This window comes from Chanodichthys erythropterus, chromosome 19, assembly GCF_024489055.1.
Source record: "Chanodichthys erythropterus isolate Z2021 chromosome 19, ASM2448905v1, whole genome shotgun sequence".
Lineage (NCBI taxonomy): Eukaryota > Metazoa > Chordata > Actinopteri > Cypriniformes > Xenocyprididae > Chanodichthys > Chanodichthys erythropterus.
This window is the reverse complement of record NC_090239.1, coordinates 31,689,911-31,708,756: the sequence shown is the minus strand read 5'-3', so window position 1 is coordinate 31,708,756 and position 18,846 is coordinate 31,689,911. Positions and strand designations below refer to the sequence as shown.

At 34.7% G+C, this 18,846-nt stretch overlaps 1 protein-coding gene across 1 annotated transcript; it reads right to left on the bottom strand.

The window, feature by feature from the left end:
- Nucleotides 1-8,587: 8,587 nt before the first annotated feature.
- On the bottom strand, nt 8,588-18,201 carry c19h10orf88 (chromosome 19 C10orf88 homolog). The gene is made up of 6 exons (XM_067369293.1): nt 17,718-18,201; nt 15,053-15,250; nt 12,390-12,462; nt 12,098-12,298; nt 10,140-10,447; nt 8,588-9,348 (listed from the first exon to the last, which is right to left on the bottom strand). The coding sequence occupies exons 1-6, from the start codon at nt 17,852-17,854 to the stop codon at nt 9,174-9,176; spliced, it is 1,092 nt and encodes a 363-aa protein (XP_067225394.1). The 5' UTR covers nt 17,855-18,201; the 3' UTR covers nt 8,588-9,173.
- Between the last annotated feature and the right edge of the window lie 645 nt (nt 18,202-18,846).

Here is an 18,846-nt window from a genome sequence, read left to right as displayed (position 1 = left end):
CGCCATATTGCCGTCATATTAAACAGTTGTCATGCCAACTTGCTACTGTAATCAGAAGCTTGCAACGTTCGCCCCGCCTCCGAGTTCTTCTGATTGGTCCACTGTTTTGGGACTGACATTGATGAGCGGCGCTGCATGTAAAAGTTGAAATTATTTTAACTTGACACGGCGTCTCAAAAACGCGCCGCTCATGTGAGAGGCGCTGCAAAAGACGCGAGCGTAACGGTCATGCACGTCCGCCAAGCGCGTGTTTACATAGAAAAACAATGGGAAAGTAGCGCAATGGAATAGAAAAACACGTTCTGTGTGAACGGCCCCTTACACCATTCGCTCAGCATATAGGGTGAAGTCAGGTAAAGTGGGACACTTTTTGGTAAATTGCATTTTAAACAACCTAAATCATTTAGAATGTATTAATATTGTATGTTTTGTTTAAATAGATTGTAATGAAGGCCACTATGGTGAAATTTTCCAAATGTATGTATTTATTAACAAACTGTTCATCTTTAAACACCATCTGACACCCTCTTCAGCAAACTGGAAGCAATCAGGTTGAGTGGGACACTTTGTTAGGGAAAGTGGGACACTATTTTATGGTTAAAATGAACATGAGAAATACAACCCCAATTCCAATGAAGTTGGGACGTTGTGTAAAATGTAAATAAAACCAGAATACATGCATTGAAACCGGAAGAAAAACCATGGATGCCATTAATTTTGCCGTACTGGAACGCAATACACCGTATATCACTGCGTTCCAGGGGGAACCCCCTTTCAGCTAACATTTTAACAAGGCTAGCCAATTCACTCTCAGCCTGAGCTGAGAGCAGGGGGCTCTTACCTGAGGCATGGCGGTAGCCACACACCAGCCCTTTCACTCGGCTTTGCATTGTTGATTTTGGGATGTTCCATGCCCTGGCTAAAAACCTTAATTTTGGTTTGTGTCCTTCAGTCACCTCCTGCTCATATTCTTCAATAGCCCCTGCCATTCTCTCTTCACTCCACTGGTTTAGTTTTCTTCCTTTCCTACTTTGCTGTCTTTTCCTTTTCTGTATTGCCCTGTCACTCCTTTTCTCTCTCTCTCTCTCTGTACCTCTCCTCTCATTATGGGTGCCATCTTGTGTATATTGAAAAATAAAAATGTTATAAAAATTTTATATTCAGGCACATTATTATTATTACTTATAACTTATAACTTTAAAATGTTATCTTCTTGTTCATGAAATGGCTGCACTGTGTTTGCTAGCATTAGCCCTAAAAACTGTCCCACTCAACCTGAAATGCACTGTCCCACTCAACCTAACACTGTCAGGTTGAGTGGGACAGTGCTGTGAATCTAATTTTCACAAATATTTTATACAGTTAGATGCTCATTGTTATTAATCTCTAATACACAGACAGTATAAATGTATGTAAAAGTAAAAGTTTAATTGTTACATCATAAGTGACAGAATTATCAACCTTATTATTCTGAAATAGATTTACACTTGCCGGGTGGCTTACCGTGAGGTCCCAGAAGTCAAGCAATTTGAAAAATAACAACCGGACCACATCTGTGATGTCACACCAATCACAACCTTTATTTCATATCCAATAGACATTCAGCTACAACACAGTAACAATTGTTGTGATTGACTTACAAAATTAACCCTTTACAGTACCTAAAAGCTCAAGTGTCCCACTCAACCTGATGTCCAACTCAACCTGAATTCACCCTACTGTAAACGCAAACCTGCTTTCTGTCGGCTTATTGAAGTGCGCATGTGTGATATGTGACAGGAACTCGTCCTTAATGCGGATTTAAGAGCATCCAGACAGAGGGGGGAGGAAATATATTGCAAACTCAGACTCTTTCTTGACCCAAAGAATTATAAAAATGTAGAAGCAGAAGTGGTACAGTCAGAAAGCTGCATCTGTAACTGCATGAGAGGATAGTTTCCCGCTGACATGTTGCAATATCTTCTTCGGTTTTTAATGTTTTATTTAAATGGTTAGTTCACCCAAAAATGAAAATTCTGTCATTAATTACTTACCCTCATGTTGTTCCAAACCTGCAAGATCTTTGTTTCGGAGCACAAAATTAAGATATTTTTGATGAAATCCAAGAGGAATATGACTCGTCCATAGACAGCAATATAATCAACACCTTCAAGGTCCAGAAAGGTACTAGAGACATCGTTAAAACAATCGAAGTGACTGCGGTGTGTCAAACTTAATTTTATGAAGCGACAAGAATACTTTTTGTGCACAAAAACAAAACAAAAATAACAACTTTATTCAAAAATCTCTTCTCTTCCCTGTTATTATCTTTACGCAGTTGTCGCAGTAAACACAGTGAAGGCTTCTGTGTTTACGTCCGAATGCTGGCTCAGTATTGGCCAAAGCTGCACACGTGAACCACACGATGCATGTGTGTGATGCTGACACCGAAGTCGGCCAATAATGAGTCAGAGTTCTGACACAGAACCTGGGAAGTGCTGGACATAAACAATGTATGAGAATGACACAGAATAGAAGATATTGTTGAATAAGTGATTATTTTTGTTCTGTTTTTGCACACAAAAAGTCTTCACTGCAGTCACGTCGGCTATTTTAACAATTTCTTTAGTACCTTTCTGGACCTTGAAAGTGTTGATTATAGTGCTGTCTATGGACGAGTCATATACCTCTCGGATTTCATCAAAAATATCTTAATTTGTGTTCCGAAGATGAACAAAGGTCTTACGGGTGTAGAACGACATGAGGTTGAGTAATTAATGACAGAATGTTCATTTTTGGGTGAACTAACCCTTTAACATCACAACCAACATAACAAATGAAATACTCTTAAGTCAGATATTACCTTTCATGTCACTACAAGGAAATAATCAGATTTATTATGAAAGTCATGTAAACGCAGTTTACCTGCATTGACGGGTTACTGTTTTGCATGTAAACCTGGACAACAGGTTATTTCAAGAATTTTGTGAGTTATCGGCATACTGATGTGCTCAATCGAAACTTTATCTGCTCTGATTGGTTAGACAGCCCAGTCTGTTTCCGCTTACAGCACATGACAGAAACTAAACCCCCTTTACCATATCTGAATGTGCATATCTTGAGACTTCCTCTGCACATGCACGGTGATACGAACAGTAACAATGGGGTCAGTTTTATCATATAAATTCCAGCGCAAATCCTCCTCCTTTGGAAGTGCATGCAAAGTGGATTCACAGCACAGAAAACAGTATCTTCTTGACATGTCGACAACAAGACATGTTTCTACAACATGTTGCTTCTCAGCTACAACTACAGTGTTTGAGGGCAGGTCATAGTACTAGACATTGTTCACAGGCATCTAATAAAGACCATAGACTGGCATTATGCAAAATTGTTACAAACCTACACAGATATGTTACTGAAGTGAGACGGGAATTGCTGACATCTCGATTTGGCAGTTGATTGATTCCTTCTTTTAGAAGACAATAACTTTATTTTGTCGTGCACTTCACAAATTTACACACTACCCAGACAGCAACATAGTTTGGCCCAGATCCGGCCCACATCTGGTACATGTGGATTACGTGCGGACCTGATGTGGGCCAGTTCTGTGCCGACACTATGTTGCTGTCAGAGTATATGAAAAGTAATAATCGAAAAAACATTACAGGAGCACTTTAATATATACAAACTCTAATATTAAGTTTTACCAAATCACCCTAATAACATGTAATAGACCATTTTCACATTTCCGCATTTCTCAGAAACGGAAGTCATCATAGTTGGGTAAAATTCTATAGTGGTGAATGAGAGAACACATTAAATATATTTTTTGTTTCCATTCTCTCAAATAGCAAAAGAAAAACTCCACATTAATTTTTTCACAACTTTCAAAAAAAGGAAAAAAAAAATATAGAGTGATTGATAACGGAAGTCAGTTTTTACTGTCACTCCCATAGCTGCTGTATTAGAAACACCCTCACAGCAGCGTTAACTTAAGTTTTTATAATTTGATGCAAAGGTAATATAATACTAAGTATAGTGTTATAAATATACCTACATTTAAAAAAAAAAAAAAAAAAAAAAATATATATATATATATATATATATATATAAACTGCAGGATTTACGATATTGATGACCATTAAAACGCATCATCGCAGTCTGTAAAAAGGGTCTATCGTCATGTCAAGATGGGATTCGTTGATGCAAGATGCATTTCAGTGTCTTTCTTTTTACATAATAAAATCATTTCAATACAAACTCAATATTTCATGTATCAATGTAACAATATCCATAATTGGGTACTATTAGCTGCTATTGCATCTCAGATGTTGAGAAATGTGAGAAGTTCTGATGTGAGACTACATGACCATGTGTTCTGTACTGGAGATTGATCTGTATGTTATTTGTCTGTTTATTATTTCTGCTCTCACCTTTGGATCAGAGTTTAAAATGATTCTCCATTCCAATCATCTGGACTCTCAGTGTCCTCACTGCTGTCTGTCCATGTTTATAACTTTTCCACTCACCATGTTTCCATTTTCTATACATTTATGTTAAGAAATTATTAGATGTTTAAAAGTGAGTTCCTCTGCTTGAAAGTTGGTATCAACTTTTTTCAAGGGAAAATATATAGGCCAACCTCTGAATGCCATCTAGTAGGATTTGTTGATACAGAAGCAATGAAGTCCATCAGTTTCTATTAAAAAACCCTAGATGCTCCTTTAAGGGAGCATTTTATGATCTGCCATGGGAAATTACATCATGTGTGCATGTGTATATTATTTATGCTCTCACATTTGGATGGTTAAAATAATGTATGGTTTCCATTTGAATCATCTGCACTCCCTGTGTCTTCACTGTTGCTGTCCTCAATATTTTTTGACTTGCCATCATTTCACTGTTTGCTTTTTTTTTTTTTTTTTTTGGATACTTATCTTTTTCTCATTTTCCACAAACTTCTTATCTACCGGAAAGAAAAGAGGTGTTATTTGTTTGGTTCAAAGTGCTTGTTAAAAAAGGTTGGCATCAAGAGTAATTAGGGAAAATATCTACCTATGAATATCTTATAGTATGATTTGTTGATAGGAACATCAAATGGATATGAAGTCCATCAGCCCAATATCCATCAGAAACATCTCAAGATGCTTCTTTAAAAGATGTTTTTATAACATTTTCTGATCTGACCTGGGAAATTACATTCCTGCATGTGTATATTATTTGTCTGCATGTTATTTATGCTCTCACCTTTGGATGAAGGTTAAAATTATTTATGGTTTCCATTTGAATCGTCTTCACTGTTGATGTCTGTCCTCAATATTTTGTGACTTACCTTCATTTTTTGGATACTTATCTTTTCCCATTTTCCACACTCTTCTTGTCAACGGAAAGAAAATAGGTGTTATTTGTCTGACTCCCAGTGCTTGTTTAAAAAGTGAGTTTCAAGAATATTGAGGGAAAATACCTACCTATGAATATCTTATAGTAGGATTTGTCGATAAGAACAAATGAAGTCCATCAGCCCAATATCCATCAGAAACATCTCAAAACGTTCCTTTAAAAATATGATAAAAAATAAAATTTTCGGATCTGACCTGGAAAAATAAATTCCTGTGCATGTTTTGTAATGAAGTTTGATTTGTATGTTATCTCACCTTCAGACCAGAGGTTAAAATAATTCAAGGTTTCCATTTGAATCCTCTGCACTACTGTGTCCTCCTCATGGTGTCTGTCTGTCCTCGGTATTATGACTTACCATCAATTTGTCATTTTTTTGTGGATGCTTTCCTTCTTTTTCCATTTGTCACATTCTTCTTTTATTTGCTTGGATCCCATTCTGTGGGCCTTGTTTAAAAGTGAGCTTGACATCAAGAGTTTTGAAAGAAAATATATACCTATACATATCTTAAGGTGATGATACACGGGGCAACTTTTTGAGCAATGTTGCTAAGTGATGTTGCTTGGGCACTTTCCCATTGAGAATGGGCAATACATTTTGATCTAAAGTATCCAGATAGAAAATTGTTGCCCATCCTCATTGGGAAAGTGCCTAAGCAACATCGCTCTGTAAAATTGCCTGGCAACATTGCTCAAAAAGTTGCCCCATGTTTCATCACCTTTAGAGTAGGATTTGTTGATACATGTATCAGTTGCCCATGTCCATCAAAAACAGCTCCAGATGCTCCTTTATGTGCTGCCGGATTGTTTTTTTTTGTTTGTTTGTTTTTTCTGATCTGCAAAATAAAATAACCAATTTAGATCACATTCCTATTAAAAGATTCTCTATGCTAGCTGAAACGTTAGATCAACTAATTTTAGTATATATAGAGCAAACTCCAGTAAACACAAAAGAACATGGTCATGGTCACTTTCTCCACCTGGGATGCAGCCAAACAAATCAAGACTATTAAAGGATTAGTTCACTTTCAAGTGAAAATTAGGCCAAGCTTTACTCACCCTCAAGCCATCCTAGGTGTAGATGACTTTCTTGTTCCAGATGAACATAATATTAATAAATATTCTGATGCATCCAAGCTTTATAATAGCAGTGAATAGGGTTCACGAGTATGGGCTGAAGAAAAAGCTTCCCTCCTCATCCATCCATCATAAATATGTTCTCCTCACGGCTCCGGAGGGTTAGTAAAGGCCTTCTGAAGTGAAGCAATGCGTTTGTGTAAAAAATATCCGTATTTAAACAAGTTATGATGTCAAATATCGAGCTTCCGCCAGACAGCCTTCCGTATACACGTTACAAAGAAGGTGTGAACTGGCGTCACATCCATTTTATTTTTTCCGTAAGTTGAATAGGAAACACAAACGCATCGCTTCAAAAGGCCATTATTAATCCAGAAATCAGACATTTGTTTTCTCACCAAAGGTAAAATCGGAGAGAAGATTCGGTGTAAATCTTCACTCTGTCAGACCTGTGGAAATATGTAATGCAATAAAGGATTTAGAATAGTAAAAAAAAAAAAGGATATTCCGAGCACGAGGGAGACTTGTTGTGCTGTTTCTAGAACAGTAGCTCAAGCTTTCTAGATGAAATACCACGGCTATACTGTATATTCTCACATACCTCATAATACTTTAAAACGCTGTATCCAAGCAACCGAGACACATTTTATTAACCTTTATTATTGATAATAATGTCAGTTCATTTTGTAATATTGATTTAGTGTTCACCTTTTTGCTAGGTCGACTATTTTTTAGCAGAAGTTTTAGATAATTTGCAAATAAAATAAAACAATTCTAACTCAAATCAATAGTTTGTGCCCATGTGATCATTTGATAAGTGGGATAATGTGTATCCATGCATAGGCCTATCCCTGTACAAGTAAATGTCACCAAAAGACTATTTCTAAAAAGTTGTGGAAGTTTTGATTGTTGTTCTGAGCTATTTTTATTTGTTTTAACATGAGTGTGTGTTGGACATTCATCCTATCGTGTCACTTTGTTACTGACAGGCTGATATGCTTTACACCTGAACTGCTACAAAACCTAGAAAACTCTTTTTGTTCCAAATAAAAGAATGATTGCACGTGACTACTGCATTGGTTCATTATTTTTGTTTTGAAATTATATTTTTTATAGGAAAAGTCTACAACTGAGATCTGGGTTCAAACAGGAGGGGTTACACTGGTGTTTTTTTTTTTTTTTTTGTAGTGTAGGTGTGTCATTTTTTTTAATGTTATGTACCTTTTTTAAATCTTGTTTGAATGTTGTGCAAAAGTCACCATGTTTACCAGCATGACAAGAGCTAAAACAAGTTTGTTCACAGTATCTCCACACAGACAAGGTTAAAAAGTGACACTATTGTCCTGTAAAATGTGTTGAGGGTACACTTTCAGGACATTGTATTTCGATGTTTATTTTGGTTAAGTTTATTAAGGCTAGTTGTGTGCTTTGCTGTAAATGTCATCAATAGTATGTAACACATGGTTATGTCAAAATTAACCCAGAACTCTCAAGTAATATTAGACTGACGTGGTCATACTCAATTCTAGTTCGAATATGAGTCTGATACTGCTCCATTAGGCTTTGATTATGGGGGCGTATTTCAACCGATCCAGGAAAGACCTCAATTGGATAGACCTACAACCAATCAGAGCTACAGAGTAAGTGATGTATGTTGAGCGACGCATAGTTGTCAACAGAACTCAACTGCACACATGCTGGAACTAGTAGAAGATGAGCGAAAACAATCTTTGCCGGTGTTGTAAAAATAAAAAGTATACACAGAGTACTTGCCAATTAATGCGCTGTCGATGTCTTCTATAAGGGACGGGACGCCGGAATCTACACATCTCAGTTCTTCAACAACAGCCATCATTGTTGTAAACTAATTCAACCCAAGCGCTCTTTGATGACGTGGCTGATTACGTTTCTGGTGATAATCTGTCAATCATCGCCCTGACAAATGTGATTGGTCCGAACAGTTTCTGTTTGGGCATAATTACTCCTCTACGGATCGAGTCCAGACCGAACTCCCCGACCTCAAAATGTTGTGGGCGGGGCTAAGTTCGGCAGGCATCCAGGCTAAAGTAATATGGTAAGAACGTGTTATTTGATAAGAAAAAAACATGACAAACAAGAGTTCATTCTTTACTATAAACGGCATTTTAATGTTTTTTTTTTTTTGTCCTTAGTTCTCCAGTATGAACAGTATTAACATATTAACATAATTTACACAAAGGCAATTTTCAGTGAACAATACTCAATATTTGACACCGTCAGTGCAACCGTTGTTTGTACAACCTCTAAATAAGCTGTTGTTAACATTTGTACCACACTGTGAAAATATGCAGCTTCTAGTGCAATAGTACAATAGAATAACAGAAAAAAATAGTTCTTGTAGCAGCATGAATTGAATTTTTTGGATAAAATAATTTATACATAGTATCAACAGTGTTAAGAACAGTTCATCAAGTAAGTTGTGATTTGTGAAGATCACCTGATACTGTTTGTAGACTCAAGGTAGTGAACCGACTCGACAAGTCTCTTGGGATGGACTAGCGACTGCTGTTTAAACTGTAAAACATTTCCACGAAAAGCAGTACAGACTGCAGGCAAAACAAAATGTTAAAGCCATTTATGTTATAAAGGGACAGTGGAGATGAATTCGGCTTAAATATCCCTTTATAGAATATTATGGATGTCAGAGAAGCAGAAAGCTCTGGTTAGTCTTGTGTTGTTTACTGGTGTTGTTTATGAGAGAGCGCCTGCTGAAGTGTGATCTCCAGTCTCTGCTGAAGAGCGTCCAGACGCAGGTCCAGATGTTCCTTTAATCTTCTCTCCATCTCATCCATTCTCTTCTCTACAACCGTCTCCAGAATCTTCTCAAACCCTACACAGCACATATGACCCTCCCTGTAATACAAAAAAACAAAACAAAGAGTGAGTGGACAAACTAAATGGAACAATAAATACATCAGAATTAATTGTCTTGAGTGTCCAGGTTAGTAATTTGCATAAAACACACCCAAACCATGCTTATATTTATATAGTTAAAGGGGTCCTTGATTATAATTTCACTTTTTTAACTTTAGTTAGTGTGTAATGTTGCTCCAGCTTTGTTGTTGAGCAACCGAATCACGAGCTGTTAAAGCTCCGCCCTCTTCTGAAAAGCGGCCGGCTCATTTGCATTTAAAGGGACAAACAAAAACAGCGCGTTTTTGCTCACACCCAAATAGGGGCTAGTTGGTCCTACATTTTTTTTTTCATTTAGAATAAATCTTAGAACAAAAGTTATTAATGAATCATGATTTGTTTGTGAAAACGTTAGTACGCAGAATTCACACACACATTTGCACATGCACGGGGTTAGTGAATGAGACCCATTGTTCACTGATAATGTTCCTTTCCACCAAAGCTCTTAAAATAGAGCACTATGGATTCTGTTAAACAACTTCTTTTGTGGTAGAAATAATCTAATACGGTTTCCAAAAAGTCTTGAGGGACATATTTAAATTTGAGTCAACTACTGCTTTATCCTAAACAGCCCGAAAAGTAATAAAACCTCATGTGTTTATTGCTGCTATTATTCATATTAGTACTGTTACCATGATGAGCTGGTTGCCACAACCAAACATTTGAGTGGCTTCAACAACTGTGGTAATTAAACCTCTGTTTATTGAAAACCACACATGACTCACACTTACCGTTCTCCATTCTTCTTTCTCTCTGGAGATGTGGCTTCCTCCAGACGGAGCTGTGTGACCTGACCGCATACGCTCTGCAGCATTGGAAGCAGGTCTGGGTTGATCGTGCCAGTTTCAGAGCTCAACAGGGCAGACATGGCACCGGGCATCTGGTTGCTGGTAGACAGAAGCTGCTCGAGGCCAGATGGTGGATTTGGGCCTGACTCCGCCCCTGAGGCATTGGAAGCCCCACCTCCTCTTGACAGACAGCCCAAAGCTCCACCTCCCATGAGCAGAGGAATGAATGCATTCAGCATGTCTGATTTATTCTGGACACGACACACACAAAGAGTGATTGTTCAGTTGTGATGAAGCTGTGTGCTGGCTAGTTTTTCTTCTTCAATTTCTTCTTTTAAAGAAACTATTCTCCAAAAAACTCCCTTTGAGAATTAATTGTTTAAAAAAGGGGAGGTGACAAAATATGTATTATGCTGATAAAATGCAAAACTAAAAATACCAAATATACAAAAGAGTATATGACAGAAATATACAGTAATAAATTTTACTTATCATATTAAAAACAATGCTTACTTTAACTATGCTCTTATGCTCAAAAAAGCTGCATTTATATGATGAAAATACAAACATTTAAAATATAAAAATAGTAATATTGTGAATAATACAAATTAAAATAAATGTTTTCTATTTTAATATATTTTAACCTTTTTTTGTGTGGAAACTTTCATACACTAGGTATCAGTAAATAAGACGCATTCAATTGATCAAAAGTGACACTAAATACATCTATAATGTTACAAAAGATTTATATTTCAAATAAATACAGTTATTTTGAACTATTTATTAAAGAAAAGCAAAGACTGTTGAGCAGCATATTACATTGATTTCTGAAGGGTCTGGATTAATGATGCTGAAAATTCAGCTGTGATATCACAGCAATAAATTATATTTTACAATATATTTAAATAGAAAACAGTTCTTTTAAATTGTAATATTTCACAGTAATATATGGTGGTAAAGCATGATGAAGACATTGTCTGGGGCTGAGGCAACAATGCTGATCATTATATTATATATATTATATATATATATATATATATATATATATATATATATATATATTATATTATATTATATTATATTATATTATATTATATTATATTATATTATATATATTATATTATATTATATATATATATATATATATATATATATATATATATATATATATATATATATATCTGGAAGTAAACAAGTAAACAAAATAAAGCCCAGATCATAACCAAATACAGCCCTCCAATAGGAGTGGGCAAAAAATATCTACAAAATGATGTCAGACACTGACAGACTGTTACAAGAAACGCCTACAAGAAATGTTTCATACCAAAGGGGCAAAATTTGCTGAACAGCAGAATATACTACACAAAAATGGCAGTGGGAACAGGACTTACCCATGTAAACCTCCCCACAATGTTTGGTTTCTGCTGATATGTTTGCCAAGTTGTTATGGGTGATTGTTAGTGCATTTCTATGAGGCTGATAAATGCTAAGAGTGCATTGAGTTCTTTTTCACAGCTTATTGCAAATCACTTGACATCAAGAACATCCCATTCTTTATTTTCTGATTCATGCATGTTTCTTTATCCCTCTTATATGTATATAATTTTTAGCAGTACTGTGCTAAGCGGACATATTTACATGCCGCGAAATAAATAAAATAGTAAAATCTTGAACGATAGACACTTTAAACTGTGGTAGCGATATATACCGTCATACCGCCCAGCTCTATTTATTATCTATCTATATTATATTATATTTATTTTTTTATTTATAAAAGCCCTAAATGAAGTGAGATTCATTCCACAATGGCAAATATGTGCATAGTATGCAATATATCAAGTATGTAATATATCAACCATGTTAAAAAGTGAATATGCTGTAATAAGAAGCTGGATCCAGACCTTTTGCTGGCACTGCACCAGCTCCATGAGGTTCTGTGCTCCTGGTGAAAGGGTGGTGCCCATCTCCTTCATCATAGTCTGCACACGCTGAAGGTCGATGCCTGGGTCTGCACTCGGGCCACCTTGTCTGTCCTTGAGCGTCTCCAGTCCCACACCCACATGGGTGATAGCCACAGAGGAGCGGCCACCGAGAGAAAGCAGCTGTACGGAGACACCACACATGATGCTGAGCCAACAGACATCAGTTTGAGTGTTTGTGAAGAGCGTGGAGTTTATTTCCAGCTTTCCTTACCTTCACCTCACAGGATGCAGCAGGGCTTTCCAGCACCAGATGATTCCTATAGAAATGCCTCTTATCTTCAGAACTAAGACAGAAAACAGAACAATCAACAGTAGTCACTAAAAATATTAGGCTAGGTTCATTAGTTAAACATTAGTTAATGTATTAACTAACATGAACTAATCATGAGCAATACATTTGTTACTATATTTACTAATAAATAACTTTAACTTTATTTAATGCAAAAACAGTTGTTCATTCATGTTAGTTCACAGAGCATTAACTAATGTTAACAAGATTTTAATAATGTATTAGTAAATGTCGAAATTAACATTAACAAAGATTAATAAACGCTGTAGAAGTACAGTTCATTATAAGTTCATGTTAACTAATGTTAAAGATGCGATATGTACGATTTTCTGTCCACTAGAGGCCTATTCAAAACAGCACAGAATAAAACCGGAAATGGGAAATCGAGGGTAACACGGGTATGACGCAATTGACAGGCGACTCCTCACACGTTTATTTGTTTATTTGAAAAGGATCCCCATTAGCTGATGCCGAAACAACAGCTAGTCTTCCTGGGGTCCAAAACAATACATACAACATCCAATAATTACAATCACAATTACTACAAAAAGTACTACAGAAAAATACACAAACAACATGGCACACAATTCAACCTTACTCAACCAATCCAAACAATATTATGATGTTGAAAACAAATACAATCTTAGTCCTTTTTGAAAACCAGTTTTTCCCTTGATTTCACGAACCTCAACTGGAAGATTATTCCATAACACAGTTGACCTGTACATCACAGTTCTCTTCATAGAGTCAGATTTAGGTAGGGGTAAAAAAATCTGTCCACTATTCGCCCCTCTTGTATAATGTAAATGCATATCAGAATAATATATTATTTTGTCATAAAGAAATGTAGGAGTCCGAGTGTTAATGATTCTATGAAAGTATACTAACATATTGACAAATAGTCTCTGTTTAATCATCAGCCAAGCAAGACGTTCATGCATCTCCACTACACTAGTTCTCAAAGAACACCTTAGAACAAGCCTTGCAGCCTTGTTTTGAGCCACTTGTAATTTTTTTAAATGACTACTAGATGCAGCAGACCATACAACAGAACAATAATCCAAATGACACAAAACCAATGTACAAACAACCCTACTAAACAACTGTGAATTTAAAAAATGTGCACATTTACGCGTTACTGCCACAGCTCTACCCATTTTAGCCACAACTTTATTAATGTGATCAGACCATGATAATGTAGAATCAAGCCAAAGACCAAGAAGCTTCACCTTTTTTACTTGCTGTACATTTTGACTATTTACTTGTAAATTAATTTTAGGATTATCAGATAATCTATACTTAGAACCAAATATTATACTCACAGTTTTTGAAATATTTAGAACAAGTTTATTTGTCTTTATCCAATTATACAATTTGCTAATCTCACAAGACAGAACATGATTAAGCTCTGAACATGTAGAGGCTGCATAATAAAGAGTAGAATCATCAGCAAACATAGTCAACTTAGCTTTACTGAGTATATATGGTACATCATTTATGAAAATTGAAAATAATAAAGGTCCAAGGCAACTACCTTGAGGAACACCACACTCCAGGGACTTGCTACCAGATAATGCACCATTAAAATAAACTCTTTGCGACCTCTCCGACAAATAGCTCTTAAACCACTTAATTGCCGAGGAAGCAAAGCCATAACTAATAAGTTGATAAATAAGTTGAATAAGTTGACACGTCCCGGAGCCTTGGCTAAAAATGCAATTTTCTCACGATTTACAAATAGTTGGAAACATTTGGGATATTGTAAGTACTCAAGTGAACAAAATATATAACACTGGCCTAGTGGTTTTTGGATATTTTACTGCAAAATTCTTAAATATTGCACCTTTAACTAATGAACCTTTTTGTAAAGTGTTACCGTTATTTGTTATATTTGTCAAGTTTGTCAAAAGGTTATTTAACAGTTTTTAATAATGTATTTTGTGCCTGACTTCAATTTAATGGTTAAATTAAATGTTAGTAACAAAAAAGAATGTCTTATTAATTGAAATAATGAAACATACAATTTAACAATAAAAGTTGAACAAAAATACATTTTAGAACCCTACGAAATGTTTTAGTTTTTTCTCGAAGTCTGTTTTATTTTTCCCAAATTCTGTTTTCCAGTTTAATTTTTCTGAATTCCATTATCATAGTTTAGTCCAAATGTTTAATAACAAAGAAGTCAAACTTTCTAATGTATTACTTTATTATTATCATCATCATCATTTTTCCGCAAAATACATGCAGTTTTGTTTTTTAACCACTAGAGTGCCAAAAGGTACATAGTGTAACTTTAAATTCAACCAAAATAATTTTTCCCTGTAGTACAGGGGTGTCCAAACTCAGTCCTGGAGGCGGGCAACTGTCCTGCAAAGTTTAGCTCCAACTTGCCTCAAAACATCTGCCAGAAATTTTCTAGTATGCCTAGTAGACCTTGATTAGCTCGTTCAGGTGTGTTTAAATTGGGGTTGTTGCTGAACTCTGCAGGATGGCGGCCCTCCAGGAGCAGGATTGGACACCCCTGCTGCAGTACCACCCTTGAAGTGAGTAATAAATAAATATAAAATAAAAAAATAAAAAAATACCCATCATTGTGTGATCTTTGAACTTCCTCTCCACGGCAGGTGCCACAGTATTCTCCAGACAGTGAGTACACTTCAATAGTGCGGGCTTCGCTGACAACCTGAAGACTGCTGATCACAGATGAAGAGCTGGGTGAACACAGAAGAGTGACGACACATGGCGAGCCCTCCTCAGCTCTCTCCAGACTGACAGCTTCACACCTGGGAAAAATGTATGTGAACATATATTAATAACAAGTCACCTGATACTTTAGGTTTTTTAGATTAATATGACAAGGCCACATGATAAGTTACAGGTTAATGGAGATTACTTTATTGTAAAATTTAACTCAATATCTTTTTTTTTTAAATCTTTTTAATAGTTAACATTTTTATTAATATTTAAGTTAATGATACTCTTGTGAGATTTGAAAGTACAACCATTTAGTTAAATTTAGTCCAAATTCAACTTTTTCTTTTTCATTTTTTTTGGATTCCATTTTATTTTCTCTGGACTTCGATTTAATGGTTAAATTAAATGTTAGTAACAAAAAAGAATGTCTAATTAATTGAAATCATGAATAGGGATGTGCAACGATTAATCACGATTAATCATTTGCAAAATAAAAGTCTGTGTTTACGTAATATATGTGTGTGTTCTGTGTATAATAATTATGTATATATAAATACACACACAAACATGTATAAATTTAAGAAATATTTGCATGTTTAAATAAATATATATATATTTATATATATATTATATTACATATAAATATAAATATTTTATATATAAATCTAAAATTTTTCTTAAATATATACATGTATGTGTGTGTATTTATACAGTACAGTCCAAAAGTTTGGAACCACTAAGATTTTTAATGTTTTTAAAAGAAGTTTCGTCTGCTCACCAAGACTACATTTATTTAATTAAAAATACAGTAAAAAACAGTAATATTGTGAAATATTATTACAATTTAAAATAACTCGTATTATTTAAATATATTTGACAAAGTAATTTATTCCTGTGATGCAAAGCTGAATTTTCAGCATCGTTACTCCAGTCTTCAGTGTCACATGATCCTTCAGAAATCATTCTAATATGCTGATTTGCTGCTCAAGCAGTAATGTGTACAATTGTACAAAATATGTACAAAAAATAAATTGTAATAATATTGCACAATATTACTGTTTTTACTGTATTTTTAATTAAATGTAGCCTTGGTGAACAGACGAAACTTCTTTTAAAAACATTAAAAATCTTAGTGGTTCCAAACTTTTGGACTGTACTGTATATACGTAATTATTATACACAGAACACACACATATATTACATAAACACAGACTTTTATTTTGCAAACAATTAATCATGATTAATCGTTGCACATCCCTAATCATGAAACATACAATTTACCAATAAAAGTTTAACAAAAATACATTTTAGTGCATGATGCATGCAAAATGGTCAATATTCATATTCATATTTCATGTTAATCATTTATGGCTTATGATTTATCAATATTACATTTGATTTCATATATTCATGTACTCCTTTATGGTTATTCTTCTTGTATCTTTAAGAGACAATGACATTTTAGAGACAATGTTTTCAGAATTAGTTGTTCATTTAAACTTGACCTTTGTATGAAACTATGTCTGTTTCCATTTCTTCAGACATGAGATAATGCAAGATCTGCAATATTCTCTTAAGAGTGTCAAAACATCACCTCGTATTTTCATCTATCTTTGACATTTGATCTGCCACTCTGCCCTAGCCCTACACCAACTATGACATAATGGATAAATCTGTTTGACCTTTTCTTATTAGACAAAAACATAAGTTTGAGTGGGATGTAAGTTTACCTATGCTTATGGTATAAATGGTATAGCTCTTTTTGTTTCTCGCATCTCTTCTGCCTCTCATTTCATTCTGCAAATGTCTTAATTTTGTTCCTTCTTTCTCTATATTGTGATCTTCATCTATTAGATACAATACTCTAGATTTTATTATAAACTTTTAATTGCTTAATTTGTTTGTCTCTATATTTTTTAATTAATACATTTCTTATTCCTTATTCAAATTTGATCACTGACATAATCATTGCTGGACTGCCTGGATCTCCTTGCCTCAAGTTTTTGCAACAGTGCCGTATGAAACATGTTTTCATTTTTGCTCGAAGATCATTTTATTTTTTATCAAATTCTGTTTTCCATTTTAATTTTTCTGAATACCATTTTAATAATAGTTTAATAAATATTTAATAATAATAAAGTCAAAATTTCTAATTTATTTCTTTATTATTATTATTATTTTACAGTTATAGTGTCCTATGAAATGTTTTATTTTGTTATGTTGTGTGCTCTAATTTTTCTGTATTTATGATTTAATACAAATTTATCATCAAAAATGTGGAAATCAAATGAAGGCAAAAAATATTAACAGTGTATTTAATCTTTTAATCGTTCAATTTTAATCAGAAATGTTATGAAATTAAATGTCAGAAATGTTAATTTTAATAATTTAAAATTAAACCATTTATTTTAAGGCAAATAAATGCTGCACAACAGAGATTTACAGTTAAAATTAAAACAGAAGAAAATTGTAGTTTTATTCATTTTAGAATTATTATTAATATTACTTTGAGAGGTGCATTCTACTAGCCACCAGCAGCTAATAAAACGGACTCACCTGTCATGGTCAAAGCTGCAGTCATCATCGTTTGGGCTGTTCTCCTGGGCTGTGATGAGAATATCACACAGCTGCTTCTGTGAGGAGCACAGCCATGAGCTGCGTGCAGAGATCACACTATCTTTACTCGAGTACATCGAGAAAATATCTTTTTAGTTCCAGCCAAAAAAAGCATCCACACACCAGCCGAGATGTGCGCTGGATTAAACCGCTTGTTCACACACAGTCGGGATCATTACCATTATATACTGTACTCTAAAATCTGCATATTTCAGTTATGTCGCTCCATAGACTGGTTTGTGAGGGGTTAAAATACATATTAGCAAGTAAAGTTCAAAACAAAACACTCCATGCTCGCACTACTCGAACAGTTATCCGTTTAATAAAAGCAATAAAACAGTATTTAAACAAACAGCGCTCAATCTAACAACGTCCATTAACATCAACAACTTCACATGCTAAGCAAACAGCGAGCGACGGCTACTGCTCCAGGACCCACAGAGACATCCAATCATACGCCTGAGTAAAATACTAACAATGTCACTCGTCTCAATTTACATTTTTGAGAGAGAAACAAGGACTATTCCTTAAGTAGCTTCAGGTAACAATAAAATACTATTAAGTCGTATTGCCTCTGAAGCTCTCATAGACGTAGAACAACAGTTAACATGACCCTTATCTTATGGGCAGTGTGATGCTTCTACTAAATATTTAAGTGTACTAATAAATATTTAACTGTTTTTTTTTTTTTTTTTTTGTCTAGACCACAGTAAAGATGATAAGACATCTCTTGCTAAAAAAAGATAATTGATGAAACAGATATTTGTGTTTTACCCTATTGAAAATTCAATAACAGTGATAATAATAAAAAAAGAAATATCGGAAAGGTTGATTACGATTTTACTTTTGTACAGGACATAAATAAATATGCAGCTCAAAGAAAGATTGGGCTTTATTAATCACCGAGCGCCCCCTGGAGGAATACACAGTTTGTGTTTCACCTTTAAGAGGTGAATATACTATCAGACGCAACATTAAAACAAACAAACAAACAAACAATATAGGACTGTCACTAGATTCTCACTAGATTTGATTACATGAATGGCTTTGTGTATAGATAGACCTATAA

Bases quoted from the DNA above. Each gene is read 5' to 3' on its own strand.
- c19h10orf88 (XM_067369293.1), bottom strand. From the start codon at position 17,854: ATGTACTCGAGTAAAGATAGTGTGATCTCTGCACGCAGCTCATGGCTG. The intron at 12,299-12,389 runs GTAAGGAAAGCT...GTCTCCGTACAG, and splicing joins CTGCATCCTGTGAGGTGAAG to CTGCTTTCTCTCGGTGGCCG. The intron at 10,448-12,097 runs GTCTGGATCCAG...TGTCGTGTCCAG, and splicing joins TGGTGCAGTGCCAGCAAAAG to AATAAATCAGACATGCTGAA.